Source organism: Armigeres subalbatus, chromosome 2 (genome assembly GCF_024139115.2).
Source record: "Armigeres subalbatus isolate Guangzhou_Male chromosome 2, GZ_Asu_2, whole genome shotgun sequence".
In the NCBI taxonomy this organism is placed as follows: Eukaryota; Metazoa; Arthropoda; class Insecta; order Diptera; family Culicidae; genus Armigeres; species Armigeres subalbatus.
This window is the reverse complement of record NC_085140.1, coordinates 36,643,843-36,661,418: the sequence shown is the minus strand read 5'-3', so window position 1 is coordinate 36,661,418 and position 17,576 is coordinate 36,643,843. Positions and strand designations below refer to the sequence as shown.

The window sequence follows — 17,576 nt, the reverse complement described above, 5'->3', positions numbered from 1 at the left end:
ATTTCAGGGGTACGTCTCGAAAAAAAAAAATTGAACTTTTCTCTATAAGAGTGGTCCTTTAGTGTTCATTTTACCGCATCATGCCATGTGATAAATAACTCTTTCTATAACGATGTAAACCAAAAAAAACTGTTTACGCCTGCAACATCTTTGTGAAGATTGTCCATTTACCGTTGTAGTCGTATCAATGTTGTAGTGAATCAACAAGAAGATGAAGTTATTAAGAATTAAAGCTTACGGAAAATGGGAAAATTACATCGAACCTTATTTTTAGGGCCTCGTTTGATGTTTTGGATAGTAATAGCTATCAGTGATGGAAATGTCAAAAAATGTCATGGGTTGTATTACTAATTTGTAATAACTTTTTCAAAAGTTGTTAATTCGGATTTTTTATTAACATGTAATGCTTAAAGGGTCCTCAACTTAGCCAAACAGGTCATTGCTCGAAATATACAGTGTGAGGATGATAACGAATTAAAAAAATTCAGGAATGTCATGACATTAATGTCATTTGAACTAATTCGGCTCTCACGACGCCAATTTTAGTTTTAGAGCAATGACCTATTAGACAAATTTTTAGTATCCTTTGAGAGCTTTATGTTTATATAAAACATACGATTGTAAAATCTTGTGAAAAAGTTATTAACAAATTAGTCCCATTACATCGATATACATTTCCGTCACTGATAGCTATTCGTTCGGTCCGAAACCAAAATATTACCTCAGGTACCTTTTTTATTTCAAGGAAAATCAGATGGTTAACATACGCCCAAGTAGTGTTTTATTCTAAATATAGCCAACTGTTCATTTTACCACCTCTTCCCGAACAATACCACTGTGATTGCTTTTCCATTCTTAGACGTCTACAATGCCAGTGTTCTATCCCGTCATTGCTAGTGCCGGATCCATCAGTAAGGCCTTTTAGAGCCCCTTCATACTGGTCTTAAAGCTTCTCTCAGGTCTTTCCGGCCGTCGTTTCACTCACTGAGATCAGGTGCCAATTCCTCTGTGATTTAAAGATGATCACAACTCTCTATGAAAGCAGCTACCTGCACCATGTTTCCAACTTCAGTATTGTTATCGATTGAGAAAGTAGAATTTGAAGGTGGCTTTTCACGTAACGTAGTTTTTAAATCTTCTGCAAGAAGTTTTATTACCATCGTGTTCTCGAGGCAAACTAATGCTACTAAGGAGACTTCTTTAACCAGTGGTACATATACAGTATGAATTAATAAATTATATAAGACAAGCTTGAGCACAAATAAGCTTGTGAGCCGGTTTTGAAGTATGTTCTCAAGTGAGCGGGCAAAAGATGGAACCGTAGACCGATCGCCCACGGCCGTCACTTTGGTGGCTGACTATAATATTATTAATCTTCGTAAACTAACTGAAAAGTAGGAGTTAAAACTCTAATCAATATTTACAATATTGTTCGTTATTTCAAATTTATACAATTCTAAAAAATTCTTCCATGGGCGTAACCAGGATCTCGAGTGTTGGGGGTGGGGGGCAACTTTTTAGGTCTTCTGAATCATAGTTTTATAGTATTTTTATAAAACACTAGAATATTAGTGCTTGGTATTTCCTTCTAAGTTCAAAAATTTGAAACCAAATCCACAAACAACAAAAAGGCTGGATTACAATGGCCGTTGCACGTCGCTGGGCGTTGAAGTCAGCGTTTTGTACTGGATGGATCTAAAATTCATGATTTATTGCTCATCAGATATTTTTAAATAAAGTAAGAAAATTATTAACGAACTTAGTATTCAGAAATGATATAAAATCGACTATAATACTCAGATCATTTCGATTCATCTGCTTTTGTAGACAAGATTGAACGTCGATTTGAGAATCTGATTTCGCTGACGCATACCAACACCATCAACAGGTAGCAGATATCTTCCCCGCAAATTGATGGTGTTGGTTTTGTGGAATGTCTCAGCTTCGCCAAATCGATCTTTAATCTTTACTAAAAGCAGATAAGTCGTTTTGAAAATTTGTATGATTTATTATAAAATCCTGCATTTTTCCAAAAGTGAAAACTAGAACCATACATCTGAGTTTCTAAACAAATCCTTTCTGAAATAATGTTTATTATAAAATAGGCAGAAAACAAACAATATGAAAGCTTTCTCCAGGAATTCTTCTTCTTTGCGATATTGCTCCGGCAATCTATCAGGAATTCTATCAGGATTATTTAGGAATGCTCCAGCAACTTCTTCGGCAATGTCTTCAGGAATTCCACCATCGAACAATAAATCCGAAAATTTCCCCATTAGTTACTCCAAGAAATCTTCCAGAACTCCTCTATGAATCCTGCAGGAATTCTTCAGATAATTCTTTCCGTTTCTCATAAATTCAGCAGAATTGCCAGCAAATTCCTGAGAATTTCGGTAAATCTTCGAATTGCTTTTGTATATTCCAAAAATTTCCCAGAAAGTTTGAAAAATTTCAAAATTTCAAAGAATTCTCCAGGAAGTACACGAAAATTTATACAGAAATTATACAGAAAATGAAATCAATACGGAATCTTCGGAGAAATTCCTAGATTAATTCCCAAAGAAATCGAAAGAATTCCGGGGAGCTTCAAGATTTCCACTGGGAGATCCTTCAGGAGTTTCTCCGAAAATTGCTCCGGAAATTCTTCCATGAGTTCCACGGCAGTTCCTCCAAGAATTCCTCGAGAATCATTCCGTAGTTCTATCGGCAGTTCCTAAGGGGTTCCTCTGAAAATTCTTCCGAAACTTCTCCAGAATTTCCTCCAGGAATCTATTCAGTTTTCAGGCATTTATATAGAAAACTCCAGACGGTCCTTCGTGATTTTCTCTGGGAGCTCCTAGGGAATGCTCCGGAGGCCCTCTGAGATGATGATTGTTCAGCTACATCCCTACAAAGGTTCCAGCTAACGGGGTTTGTCTATAAGATGAATTTTCCAAGATTTTTCCGAGAATTCTTCTGGTAGTTTCTGGGGTTCCTTTGAAAATTCTCCGGGAGTCCTTCAGATATTCCTCGAATTTCCTTCGAGAATTCCACGAGAGTTCCTCCGGAATTCCACCGGCAATTTATCTGACAGTTTCTCCGGGATTCCTCCGGAGTTACACCAGCAGTTCTTCCAGAAAATCATTCAGGCTTTTTCAGGAAATTATGAGCTTCTTCAGAAATTTAGCGGATCCTCCCGAAATTCTTCCGATAGTTTTCCGAGAGTTCCTCCGGGAGGACCTTTAGGAATTCTAGGAGTTCTCCTGACTTCCGGGAGATTACGGAGCTCCTCCGGCAGCTCTTTCGGAATTCCTCCGGAGATCCACCGGCAGTTTCTACGAGAACTCCTACGGAGTTTAACGGCAGTTCCTTCGGATGTTCCTCTGAGGAGAATGTTCCCCAGAATTTCCGCAGGAACTTATGGAGGAATTCTCGGAGAAATTCTTGGAGGAACTCTCTGAGGAATTTCTTGAAGAACTACAGGAAGAATTTCCAGGAGGAAACCCTGGAGGAACTCTCGTAAGAACGCCCAAATGAGCTTCCGTAAGAATTCCTAAAATTCTTAAAATACCTCCGAGGAATTTAAGAACTCCGAGAAATTTTCCGAGGAACTTCAGGAGGAATTTAGATAAATTCCTAAAGAAAGCAAATGAATTCCTGAAAGAAAGCTTGAATGAATTCCTGGAGGAACAGCCGGTGGAATACCCAAAGTTGAATTTCTAGAGAAACTCTGAAATGCCATTTCCGTGAAATTCTGCCAAATATAACGAAATTCCCTGTGAAGTTCCTGGAGGATTCCCGGAGGAACTCTTGAAAAAAAACTCTATAGAAGTTCCTGGAGGAACTCCCACAAACAGCACTTCCGGAGGAATTCCCACAAGGAAGACCTGAAATACTTAGAAAAATTCTGAAGGAATTCCAGGAAAATACCAGGAGGAGTTATTAATTAATTCGCAGATGAAATCCTGAAAGTATTCCAGATGAATTGCTGAAGAAATTTCGGATAAATTCCCAGGGGTTTGTTCTAAAGAAATTCCTGAAAACTCTTGAAGATATCCTGAAACTCCGAATTTATTCTAGGAACTCCGGAATAATTCTAGGAAATTCCGTGGAGAATTTCCGGAGAAATTTTGAAGGAATTCGGAGAAGTACCTGAAGGAATTCGAAAAATACCTGAAAGAATTTCCGGGAAATACTTGGATGAATTTGAAGAAATGCCTAAAGAAATTTCTAGAGGAATTCTTGAAGATATTCTGAAGTAATTTCGAAAGATTTTCAGAATGAAATCCTAGAGGATTTCGCCATTGAGTTTATGGAGGTATTCGAAAAATCCTGGAAGTTATCCCTGAGGAATTAAAGAAGAGTTCTTGGAGTAATGCCTGGAGAAGTTCCTAGAAGAATTTCGAAGGAATTTCTTATAGATTTTCAGAAGTGAAATTATGGGGCAAAATCGGAGGATTTTCCGTCATAAATTTCTGAAGATACTTCTAGTTGAATTGTGGGAGGACACACACGCTATGTTTAAAGGCAACTATTATGCAAAGTGAATGCAACCTCGGATGTTAAGCCGTTAGATCATAGTTTTTGACCTCTAGTTTAAGGATCAGCATCGATTGAAATATTTCATCGGTGAAATTTTGACTTTTTTACTATTTAAGGTAATATTTTTAGCCTAAAAAACTTTTCCGATTTTTTAAATTTTTTTGCAACAAGTTATATAAAATCCAACCACTACCTTTTTTCCTGATGCTTAAAGCAACATTTTCATATAAAAACCTTTTTCATATGATGAAAGTAGTAGAAGTTGTATTAAAATTACTGCAAGTCTTAAATGTTCTTACGGTGTATTATGAATAGATCTGTAGCCTTCCTTAAGTCCCTGCGGTGAGATGCACTGCTACACTGCAAGACCATGCTAAAAGTGGCTGGGTTCGATTCCCGGCCCTACTAGGAAATATTCTCACCTTCCCTGGGCGCATAAAGTATCATCGTAACCTCATGATATACTAATGCGAAAATGGTAACGGACTAGAAATTTCGCTGGTAATAACTATGGAAGTGCTAAATGAACACTAAGCTCAAGGCGGCATATGCATGGGCGTAGCCAGGACTTCGAGAAGGGGGGGGCCAACTTTTTTGGTCTTCCAAATCGTAGTTTTATAGTAGTTTTATAAAAACACATGAATATTAACACATGAAACCAAATCCAAACCAAATCGAAACAATAATGATTGAAACAATAATGGATTTAAAAATGCGTGATTTATTGCTCATCAGATATTTTTAAATAAAGTGAGAAAAATATTAACGAACTTAGTATTCAGAAAGAATATTAAATCAGCTATAACAATTATTATAAAAATCCTGCATTCTTTCATAAGTTTAAGAAAACTAGAACCATACATCTGAATTTCTAAACAAATCCTCTCTGAAATAATATTTATTATAAAATAGGCAGAAAAATCAATATGCAAGCTTTATCCAGGAATTCCTTCGACAATTGCTCCTGACATTTCTATCCGAAATTCTATCAGGGATTCTTTAGGAATGCCTCCAGCAACTTCTTCGGCAGTGTCTTCAGGAATTCCACCATCGAAATTTTGCCGAATTGATCCGAAAATTCATCATTATTTACTCCAAGAAAATCTTCACGAACTTCTTTATAAGTTCTGCAGAATTCCTGCAATAATTCAAATAATTTCGTGCTGTTTCCCATAACTTTTAAGAATAAGAATATTCCGTGGAAATTCCGCAGAAAACATTCCTAAGAAATTCACGAAAAAAATCTTCGAATTTCTTGTGTAAATTCCATAAAACTTTCCGTGAAAGTTTCAAATAGTTTCTTATGAAAATTTCAAAGAATTTCTCCAGGAATTCCACCGAAATTTATACAGAAATTATACCGAAAATGAAATCAACAATGGAATTTTGGAGGAGTTCCTAGATTAATTCACAATGAAATCCTGAAAAGAATTCCGGTGGAAACTTCAAGATTTCCACTGCGAGATCCTCCAGGAGTTTCTCCGACAATTCCTCCTGAATTCTTCCAGGAGTTCCACCGGCATTTCCACCAAGAATTTCTCTAAGGATCCTTCCGGGAATTATTCAGCAGTTCTATCAGCAGTTCCTCTGAAAATTCTTCCGGGAATTTCAGCAGAATTGAATTTATTTAGGCTTCTTCAGGAATTTATATAGATTTTCCACCAGAAGCTCCTCCGAGAATTTCTCTGCGAGCTCCTCAGGGAATTCTCCGGGAGGTCCTCTGATGATGATGATTGTTCAGCTACAAACCCCAATAAAGTTTCAGCTAGGCGAGATTTGTCTATAAGATAAATTCTCTTGTTTCCGAGAATGCTTCTGGTAGTTTCCCCGGGGTTCCTTTGAAAATTCTACCGGGAGTTTCTTCAGAAATTCTTCCAAAAAATTCCTTCGAGAGTTCCTCCGGGAATTCCACCAGCAATTCATCCGGAAGTTTCTCCAGGAAATTCCTTCAGGAGTTCCACCAGAAGCTATTCCAGAAATTATTCAGGCTTTTTTCAGGAAATCATTTGGGCTTTCTTCAGAACTTTGGCTGGAAATTCCTCCCGAAAGTTCTTCCGATAGTTTCTCTGGGAGCTCATCCGGGAGGTCCTCTAGGAATTCTTCTAGGAGTTCCTTTTAAAATTCCTCTGGGAGTTCTTACGGGAGATCTTACTGGAGCTCCTCCGGCAGTTTCTTCGGGAATTCCTCCGGGAGATCCACCAGAAGTTTCTACGAGAATCCCTCCGGGAGTTTCACCTGCAGTTTCTCCGGGTGTTTCTCTGAAAAGGAACTCCCGGAGGAACTCCCAGAGTAATTTCCGGAGGAACTCCCGGGGGATTATCTATATGAATTTCCGGAGAAATTATCAGAGGAATTCTCGGAGGAACTGCCGGTGGAACTTTTGGAGGAATTTATTGAAGAACTTCAGGAAGAATTTCCGTAGGAAATCCTGGAGGAACTCTCGTGAGAATTCTAGGATGAACTCCCAAAGGAACTTCCGTAAGAATTCCAGGAGGAACTCTCGTGAGAATTCTAGGATGAACTCCCAAAGGAACTTCCGTAAGAATTCCAGGAGGAACTCCTGGAAGAATTCTTTAAAGAACCTCCCGGAGGAATTCCCGTAAGAACTCCCAGAGAAATTCTCCGAGGAATTTCTAGAGGAATTTGTAGATAAATGCCTAAAGAAATGCTAAATGAATTCCTGGAAGAAAGCCTGATTGAATTCCCGAAAGAACTACTGGTGGAACTTCAGAGGAACATCCGGTGGAATACCCTAGAGGAAGAGAAAAAATATTTCTGAAGGAACTTCCAAAATCCCATTTCCCGTGCAATTCCTGCCAAATACCCAGGAATTCCCTGCAAAGTTCCTGGAGGTATTACCGGAGAATTTCTTGGAAAAACTCCTGGAAGAACTCCCGGAGGAACTCCAATAAGCACTTCTGAAGGAATTCCCACATAGAAGTCCTGAAATAATTCTTAGAGAAGTTCCTAAAGGAATTTCCGAAAAAAATTCTGAAGGAATTCCCAGCAAAATACCAGAAAAAATTAATGCAGAAATTCCCAGATTAAATCCTGAAAGTATTCCCAGATTAATTGCTGAAGAAAATCTCTGCGGATTGTTCCGAAGAAATTTCTGGAAGAACTCTTGGCAGATATCCGAGTAGAATTCCGAGTTTATTCTAGGAAGTCCGGAAGGAATTTTAGTACACTTCCGTGGAAAATCTCCCGGAGAAATTTCTGAAGGAATTCCTGGAGAAGTACCTGAAGAAACTCCAGAAAAAATACCTGTAAGAATTTCTGGGGAAATACTTGGACGAATTCCAGGAGAAATTCATGGAGATATTTCTAGAGGATTTCTTGAAGGATATTCTGAAGTAATTGCTAAAGAATTCCAGATTGGAATGCTAGATAATTTCGCTATTGAATGTTATGGAGGTATTCCCGGAAAATTTCCTGGAAGTAATCCCTGAGGAATTAAAGGAAGAGTTCCGAGAGGATTGCTCGGAGAAGTTCCTAGAAGAATTTCCGAAGAAATTTCTTATAGATTTACAAGTGAAATTATGGAGCTAAATCGGAGGATTTCCGTCAGAAATTTTTAAAGAAACTTCTGGTAGAATTTTGGGAAGAAATTCCATATGAATTGCAACTATTATGGTGACTGGAAGTTAATGCCGGATTCTTGACCTGAAGAGAGATAGCCGAAGAAATATCTAGAAGTAAATCTTGGAGAGAAAAGGTAGATATTCTTCAAGGAATTTCTTCGTGAATTTTTTTGCAAAAAGTTATAGTAAAATCAATTACCATTTTCCTGATGCTTAAAAGCAACATTTTCATATAAAACCTTTTTTCATATGAAGATAAGTAGTAGAAGTTCCATTAAAATTACTAGAAGTCTTAAATTTCAAGGAGAATTTTGAGCCCAGAAATGTTTCGAGTCGTTTTGAACTTTCATATATTATGGATCCTGGATGCCCTAATAAGTTTTGGGAATTTTTTGAATTTCAACCACCTGTTTCTGTATATGATTGGATCGTAAAGTGCATCATGTTTGATGATATACTAATGCGAAAATGTTCAATCTTTCCACAATTTAGGGGGCGACGGCCCCTGCTAAATGAACACTACGCTCCATGGGCATATGTCAGAGTGGTTGATGTTATGCCAATAAGAAGAAGTTTTATTAAATTTAAGAACATAATATCACTATTTAACTTTTCAAATAAAAAAAATTAAAACTACGAACTAGTTCAGAGTAGTATTTATGTTTGTCCTGTATTTCAAACTTGATTGAACCTCAATGGACGCCTGCATTATGTGACCACTGTTATATGCTCCCACCGTGTATAACAGTTACTTGCATACTGTTCGTGGTTATCTGGCATTTTGTAGTTTTGGTAGATAGTATAGAAATTTCTGTGGATGGCTTCCGTTGTTTGCTCCGTATACTTTGTAAGGCCTCTCTGTGAGGCGCTCTATTCAAGAACAAGGAATTTCAAAATAAGAAATTTTCGGTGATTGGTAGCCCGGCTGCTATCCAACTGTAACAAAAAGCTCGAACGCCGTCTGAATAGAAGTCCAACAATGTTATACTAAAACAGCAATCAACTACCTGTGGTAGACTCTCCAATACATTGTAATAACCATTGCATTATTTTCCTTTCAAAACACCCCGTTTAACTAAAAGACTTCGACAACGGCAGTAATGCCCAGTGAAACCAAGTTGAGCGTGATGAGCTGCGTTGACTTCTGATGTCCAGACTTCAGATTTGTCTGGATGGTTTTTTTTTTGCTACAGGGCCGAAGATTTGGTAGACCAATCCCACCAGCTAATGTAGCGCTGAAGGAGCGTTTTTGTCTAAATTGTGTCATAGTCTCCTCCTTCCAGAAAATGATTATGAACACAATTTAAATATAATTCCTGTCCAGCGTTAAATTCTGTTTCTATAGTAACAAGTGGTGCAGGGTTGCTGTTTTTTTTAATAAACACGTATGAGATATGCAGTTACACAAGAATTCGCTATCAAACAAAGAAATATATGTTCGGTGTCAACAGTATTTTTAGTATAACTTTTGCTACTTTCATCATATGAATATTGTTTTTATATGAAAATTTTCCTTGAAATGTCAGGAAAAAAATGTGGTGCCTGTATCTTATGTTACTTGCTTCAAAAAAAAATTAAAAAATCGGAATAGATTTTTAGGTTAAAAATATCCCCTTAAATGGTAAAAAAGTCAAATTTTCACCGATGAAATATTTCAATCGACACGGATCCTTAAACTAGAGGTCAAAAACTATGACCTAACGACTTAACATCCGAGGTGCATTCACTTTGCATAATAGTTGCCTTTAAACATAGCGTGGGACATTCCGTATGTATTCTTGAAAGGAACTCTCGAATGCATTCCTAAAGGAAATGCCGAAGATTTTTCTGGAAGAACTGCCGAAGAAATGTCTAGATGTAAAACTTGGAGAGAAGAAAAGAAATCGTAATTTCCTCATGAATTTCAAAAAAAAAATTAGTGTAGGGTTTCTAGATAAGGAGTAATTACAATTACATGAGAAGGATTTTCGAACGATTTTCAGAGGAGTACTGACGGGTACTGATTGTTCCAGTTTATTTGAAACTTTCTACAGTTATTTACTATTACCTCTTTTTTTAGTTTATTTCTCTTTGGTATTTCTGATAGAACGGGAGTATTCATTTCTTAAAAATTTAAAATAATGGGAACCGGCTTCATCCCAACTGGAACTTGTCCTTCTATACCTAGATTTTTAATTTTTTAGATTTTTCATTTTAGATTTTTTTACAAGTTTTACCGAGACCTATATTTTATTTGTCTTACTACTATTATAATGTATTAGTTGGTTAACACTTTCCTTCAGAATCTTTGCTAAAATACATGCCTCCTCCTCCAAAAGTCTAACACTATTATTCAGTATTTTTTTTAATGGGGGCACTAATTTACTTTTACACTTAAATTTTAGTGACATAACAAATAAATTCTATTATTGTTTGCGACAATCTGGTAGGTACGATTTTTTTTTCTTTTACCTTTCGGTCCAGATTATAGCAATGTGCAACCTTGCGCAAGCCATCACTGCCTCTTGGGTTCTTCAAACCATACGATCCTTGTTTCAGCTTTTTTAATACTTTAATTGCTAAAAACCAGTTACCAGTAAGACACTTAAGTTTTTTTTAATGTCGTGACGGATTCGAAGTGGTTGATAAGTTTGGGCACCCAAGAGCGTTTTGGTGATTTCCTTACCTTTTTTTTTGGACTTTATTAGAGTGATTTTTAAGTTTGACAAAGTTCATCACTTCTCTCCGATTTCCTTAACTGATATACCCCCTGATATGGTATTCTACTCACAAAGATTTGAATATATGCAACCAAAAGCTTTGCTCCCAAGATTTTACAAAATATTTAAATTTTGCCTCTCACCTTCTTTCTGCAGATTCCAAAATTCATCCCTCTCTTGCTGCTGAGCGCCTTGGCATGGCATCAGACAGACTCGTCCCGTATTCTGGGAGTGTTCGTGTTTCCCAGCCGTAGCCATTGGATGATGATTGACGCCATTCTGAACGGACTGCTGGACAGAGGCCACCACGTGACAGCTATTGCTAACTATCCGCTCTCCCGCAAGCATGACAACTACACCGACATTCGCGTGGCGCCTATTTATGATTTCTGGAAGAAATCCGTCAGTGTGGACTCTCTGTTCGATCTAACAGAGATATCCATCCATCAGATGTTGATGGGCTTTCTGTTCCCCATAGGACTGCAGACGGCCGAACATGGATTCACGAGAGATAATGTGCGGGAATTCATTCAGAACGATAACAGTCACTTCGATTTGCTATTGGCGGAACAGTTCTTCCAAGAATCGTACCTAATGTTTGCTCACAAGTACAAAGTTCCCATCGTGACAGTAGGTAAGCGTTTTTTGTCGACCTTCAAAATGAATTTCAGTACAGTAAATTATATCATATTATAGGTTCGTTCGGTTTTGGACACTACATGGGCCCAATCATGGGTATGATGAATATGTACTCACACGTGCCGCATGAGTTTTTGCACTACATGGACAAGATGACCTTCTCACAGCGAATGTACAACACGGGAGTGTCATTGTACGAACAACTGTTGAGATCCATCTACTATCGACCTAGGCAAAATGCAATGGCTCAAGAGCATTTCAAACATCTGCCAGGGCCTCTCCCAAAGATTACTGATATTGAGCGAAACATTTCCGTCATCTTGCTGAATAGTTATTACCCCTTAACAACAGCAAGAGCTCGAGTTCCCGGAATGGTTCAGGTCGGAGGACTCCATATTAAGGAAGCTAAAGCCCTACCGGAGGATTTGCAGAAATTTCTTGACGGGGCAAAGCATGGAGCCATTTATTTCAGTTTGGGAACGAACGTGAAGAGCTCGGATATGCCGCGAGAAAAGTTGGAAGCGATTTTAAAAGTGTTTCGATCGTTGAAGCAACGCGTTGTGTGGAAATACGAGGATCAATCGATAAAGGGCCTTCCGAGCAACGTGCTAATTAAATCGTGGATGCCACAAAATGATATTTTGGCTCACCCAAATGTGAAGTTATTCATCACCCACGGTGGGTTGCTAGGAACCCAGGAGGGCGTTTACCGAGCCGTTCCCATGCTGGGTATACCGGTCTATGCTGATCAGCACTTGAACATGAATAAGGCCGTTGCGGGAGGCTATGCGATCCGGTTGTATTTTCCGAACGTAACTGAGACATCGCTCCGATGGGCTTTGAATGAGCTATTGAACAACCCTTCGTATCAGAAAAATATCGATAGGGTTTCCTTGGTGTTCCGGGACCGGCAGGTGTCGGCCCTGGACGAATCCATCTACTGGGTGGAATACGTTATACGGCATGAAGGGGCGCCTCAGTTACGATCGGCAGGGTTAGACTTACCATGGTTTAGTTTTGCTCTGCTGGACGTGTTGGCGTTTGGCTTAGGAGCTGTAGTTTTAAGTGTATGGTTATTGAAAAAGTTAGTCACTGCAGTTTTATGCAGAAGTGATAAGAAACGTAAGGCTGACTAAATTGGTTATTGTTCTACTGTATGTGTTTGATGTTGGGATGTTCGTTAAAATTTGTTGAATAAAGAATGCTTGAGTAAATGGTTTGGCTGTTTATTTGGTAATTTTGTTCTTGGGTTGGATAACTACTAGTAATGAATCTTTAATTAATCCACCTAGGGAAGATCCAAAAAGTATGTCACGCAAAAATGGCGATTTTCAATCCCCTCGTCCCTTCGTCAAGCTTTTTGTAACAAACCTCTAAAATTTTTGTATGGATCATCACGCTGCTCTGAACCACCCCCTCTTCTTAGATTCATGACGTACTTTGCAGATGACCCCCTAGTAGCGCTCTTATGATAGTGCTTACCCCGCGCCTCCATATCGCAACTTATGAATACCAGGCCTTACTTTTTCATTGCCTTCCGTCGAATACTTACTTACTTACTTACTTATGTGTCCTGTACACCTCCGGTGGTGCAAAAGATCTCCATGCTGAGCGATGTCCAGCTATCGCTTTAACCAAGATAGATTTCGGTCGACTTATTTTATTTCTTTATTGAGGTTTCGCCGCCATGAGCCTCATGGTCTGCCTCTGCTGCGATATCCCGCTGGGCTACAGTCTAATGCTTATTCACAGATTTCGTTTTCACCCCAGTCAAGTCACCCTTTTTGGGCACCTTCACTAAGATACCTTCACCTTGCATCCAGCCGATCGGGAAAATTGCGTTGTTAAAGATATTACGAACTGAGTGAAGTCCTTTGGCAAACCTTTTGAGAACACAGAACGCCGTCGGGACAAGTTCTGCTATACTCTGGTTTACGAGGTGAACACGCTCCCCGGCATCGCGGAGTTGGCTTCCTACTGAGCGCTCAGGCACATTCTGCGCTTATGAAGTGGGAACCTATAATTGAAAGGATAATCGTTGCAAGATTTAGAACACGGGTCCGAAACCTTAATATAATCCAATGTTATGCGCCAACCGATGCTGCCGATCTGCAAGACAAAGAGAACTTCTACAGTCAACTCAATGCCGTCGTAGATAGAATTCCGAAGGGTGATATCAAGATCTGTTTGGGCGACTTCAATGCGAAGATCGGATCCGACAACTCGAACCATGAGCGCATTATGGGACGCCATGGTCTCGGAGAAATGAGCAAAAACGGAGAGCTGTTCGCAGAATTTTGTGGTAATAACGACATGGTGATTGGGGGATCGCTCTTCGTTCATCGACCGGTTCACAAGGTCACGTGGGTCTCCCGTGACGGCTTTACAGAAAGTCAAATCGACCACATCTGAATCAGCCAAAAATGGAAACGGAGCCTTCTTGATGTACGAAACAAACGTAGTGCCGATATCGTATCTGATCATCACCTCCTCATCGGCGAAATACGCCTGCGCATTGCGCGAATTCGTCGGCAGGAGGAAAGAGTTGCACGACGATTTAACACACGCCGACTGGAAGATGCCGCGGTGAAACGGTCCTTCGTTGAAGAACTGGAGACGCGTGCTGCAGATATTCCGGAAGGTGGCAGCGTGGAAGACCAATGGACCGCCATAAAGAATGCCTTCATCGCCACCAGCGAGAACAATCTGGGCGAACTGCGCACCCAGAGAAAACAATGGATCACCGATGAGACCTGGAGGAAGATAGAAGAGCGAAGAGAAGCCAAAGCCGCGATAGAGCGATCAAAAACCAGAGTAGCCAAATACTTAGGCCGTCAACGTTACTCGGTTTTTGAGACGGAAGTAAAACGCTCATGTCGACGGGACAAGCGAGCGTGGGCAGACTCTCTGGCTGACGAAGGAGAGAGAGCCGCCTGCTCAACGATATCTCACGACGCTTAAGCGGAGTGAAGATGAATGCAACGATGCCTGTGAAAGACGCGAATGATCAGTTATTGACCGACCCAACTGACCAGCTGAAACCAGTGGTGGAATTACTCGCTTCACGAGTAAGAAAAGAGTGTAATTGGGTCTACCAAAAATACCACACTCGCGCGAACCTACTACCTGAATTTTTCTGGCGCTTGCTTTGTGCAAAGCAAAAGAGCAAAAACAAAAAGCTGGCCTGTATTTTGTTCGGGAGTAAAAACACGGTCGCGATTTTTTGTGATTACTTTGAATACAATGGATAGATTTGACTTGACATAAACACAATTACAATAAACAATTGTGTTCTTGCTCGAACATCAGTGAAAAATAAGTTCCAAGGTTGTTTTATGACTTTTAGCAAATTAACCCGAATGACTCGCGATGCTTCACCAACATTTTTCGGGGCTCGTTTTTTTGTTTTCTCTGCGAGTAGTAGGTAGGCAAGAAAAAGGCAAAACAAATGTTCGCGAGTCTTTTGCATTGCCTACTTCTTGTTTTGTGAGTAAGGTTCGCAGATTTCCACCACTGGCTGAAACGCTGGTTCGAGCACTTCGAACAACTTTTTCAAGTGCCAGCCAGCCCATCACCACCTCGGCATGATCTGCCTAGGATCCGACGTATAACATGCGTTAATACCGAAGCTCCATCACTGCTAGAGATTCAAAAAGCCATCCGAAGCATGAATTCGAATAAAGCCCCAGGGGTCGATCGCATATCAGCCGAGATGCTCAAAGCTGACCCTATGACATCTGCTCAACTACTGCATCGTTTATTTCGTAATATCTGGGACACCGCAACTTTCCCGGTCAACTGGATGCAAGGTATCTTATGTCGTTTTCGGTTTTAAACCTGGGTCAGGTCCAACCCCGACTCTGAATAACCGAACGAAAAACGAATCGGGGTCGAGTCAGTATGATGGTGTTAGTGAGAACTCAAGCCCAATCATCTGTTTTGTTTTCAATTCGCACTTTTATCAGCTGGCAGAGACAGAAATATTCTGTTGCCTTTTGTTATTAACAGTGATTGTGTTACAGTAGATTTGAATTATCAATTGAGTCATTCAAATGGAACAGAACAAGAAATTATGGAATTACTTTACTGAAAAACCAACAGAAAATTTATTAAGATTTGGGGCCTTTTTTTCATTTCAAAACATTCTAGTGCTGTCCAATGAGCAGCTCGAAGAAGCTCGAAGTTGTTCCCGTACTGCTCGTTCTTTTTTGTCAATAAATGGGCGTAAGCAGGACAAGGAGAAACTTCGAGCTACTTCAAGCTCTCATTGGACAGCACTTCTATTTTGATATTTGCATTTTTTGACCCTTCCTTCGGAAGTGTATATAATTTCACTTTGTATGCGTTACGCAGGTGTGTTACGTATTAAGGTTCTCCCAAACACACGCGACACGACAGTTGCGACGCGATTCTATCGCTTGGCGACAGCGATTCTGTCGCCGTTGGTATGGAAGCGTAAATAGAACATTACCTGCAGCGACCAAACGATAGAATCGCGGCGACTAGTTTTCGCCGTCGCGGCGATGAAATCGCTTAGGTCTGGGGGAGCCTTTAATCTATCAATAAATCTCTTAAATTATGAAGTATAATGTATGGTATTTGGAACAAATTCACTTTAATATTGAAAATATAATAATGACAAATGATATGATATGGAAATATGCATATTTTTCTGGTTTGTTTCAAAGAAACGATTGATTTTAATTGAGCAACATATAGAAGCATGTACCAAACAATCTTCTCAGAAAAGCAAAAACGTAAAAATTTAAAGGGATTTCAAAAATTTCTGCAGTGGAAGCTAGATAGCAAATGTGAGCATGTTTTGAGATGCTAATAGACCACTTATATGCATGTATGTGTGCGTATGTGTGCAAATTCTGAAATTTACTTACATAAAAATCTCACTCATTTTTAAGGTATTAAACATGATTAGTATTACAAAATTAGACATCCATAAGGCGAAATATATGTTATTATTGAACGCTATTAAGTTTCGTTCAGATCAATTACTGATTTAGTTAGTTCTGGATTAATAATTATCGAGGTCTCTGGAAATTATGAGTATATGTATATGCTACCAGCGTTAAGAGCCCCGCACATAGGATACGTTTGCGTTCCGTTTGACAGTTTTCCCATGGGAAATGTGTCAAACGCAACGCAAACGTATGCTATGTGCGGGGCTCTTTACGCTAGTTACTAACCATGTTACAATAGCTATTCATTTCGACGAGCGCCTAATAGATAGGCAGCATGACGTACAGTGCGTTTTCGTTCATTTTGTTGTCACTCAACCCATGAAATCCGCCTTTTGGTAGGCAATTAATTTGTCACTTTATATGTTCAATCGCCGTGGGAAGCTCAGTTGTTTTATCTCGTTTTAAATATTGGAGTCTGACAATATTTCCTTATGACTAAGGAAGGGCCAAAATCTCACTGTAGGTGGATTAATCTGGGGTTTTTTTGCTTATTTTTCCTTTAGAAGGGACCCTTTGGGATTTACCGCGATTTCGTCAAAACTGCAAACACCAAATATATATAAAAAAAGGCAAATAGTGTTTCACTACATAATCTAAACAAAAGATTCAACATAATAAATATCAAATGGATAAAATACGCCTCCTAATATATTATTAATCCTTCTTCCACTCAAAAATTAGGCTTAATTCGTATAACAACTATTCCTGAATTTTGTTACTAGGTAGCAAATATGCATGGTAAATAACTGGTAAAAATATTGTCAATACATAATCAGAATAACGTATAATTTGTTGGTGGCAATATAGTTGCCGTTGCCTTGTAAAGGGTTAATACATTATGTTTATATTCTTCGCTTCCGTAACCCTAAACAAATTATTCACAGAACTGCAATAATGAATAAAATAATGTTATGGACATTTTGGTATAGGGGGAATGACGGCTTTGGCAGGTTTTGTTCTATTATTGGCAGGGGGGTTTTTTATGACTGACTAGGCTCAAATTTAGCCTAAACATTCTTTGCATATCAAAGAATATTGTGGCCAAATTTCATAAAATTTGGTCGACAAAAACCCCCTGCCAATAATAGAACAAAACCTGCCAAAGCCGTCTTTCCCCCTACATAATTTCAAAACGCAAATACACCGGTACGCTATTTTCC

The 17,576-nt window shown here is 39.2% G+C and overlaps 1 protein-coding gene across 4 annotated transcripts in view; it reads left to right on the top strand.

The window, feature by feature from the left end:
- LOC134218456 (UDP-glycosyltransferase UGT5-like) overlaps positions 1 to 12,654 on the top strand; it is a 30,131-nt gene extending 17,477 nt beyond the window's left edge. For all 4 annotated transcript variants that reach the window (XM_062697465.1, XM_062697463.1, XM_062697462.1 and 1 more), the window contains 2 exons: positions 10,958 to 11,435; positions 11,498 to 12,654. In XM_062697465.1, the coding sequence (XP_062553449.1) occupies positions 11,063 to 11,435; positions 11,498 to 12,576 (1,452 nt within the window). In that variant the 5' untranslated portion in view covers positions 10,958 to 11,062 and the 3' untranslated portion in view covers positions 12,577 to 12,654. The remainder of the gene's footprint in view (positions 1 to 10,957; positions 11,436 to 11,497) is intronic.
- The last annotated feature ends 4,922 nt before the right edge of the window (positions 12,655 to 17,576 follow it).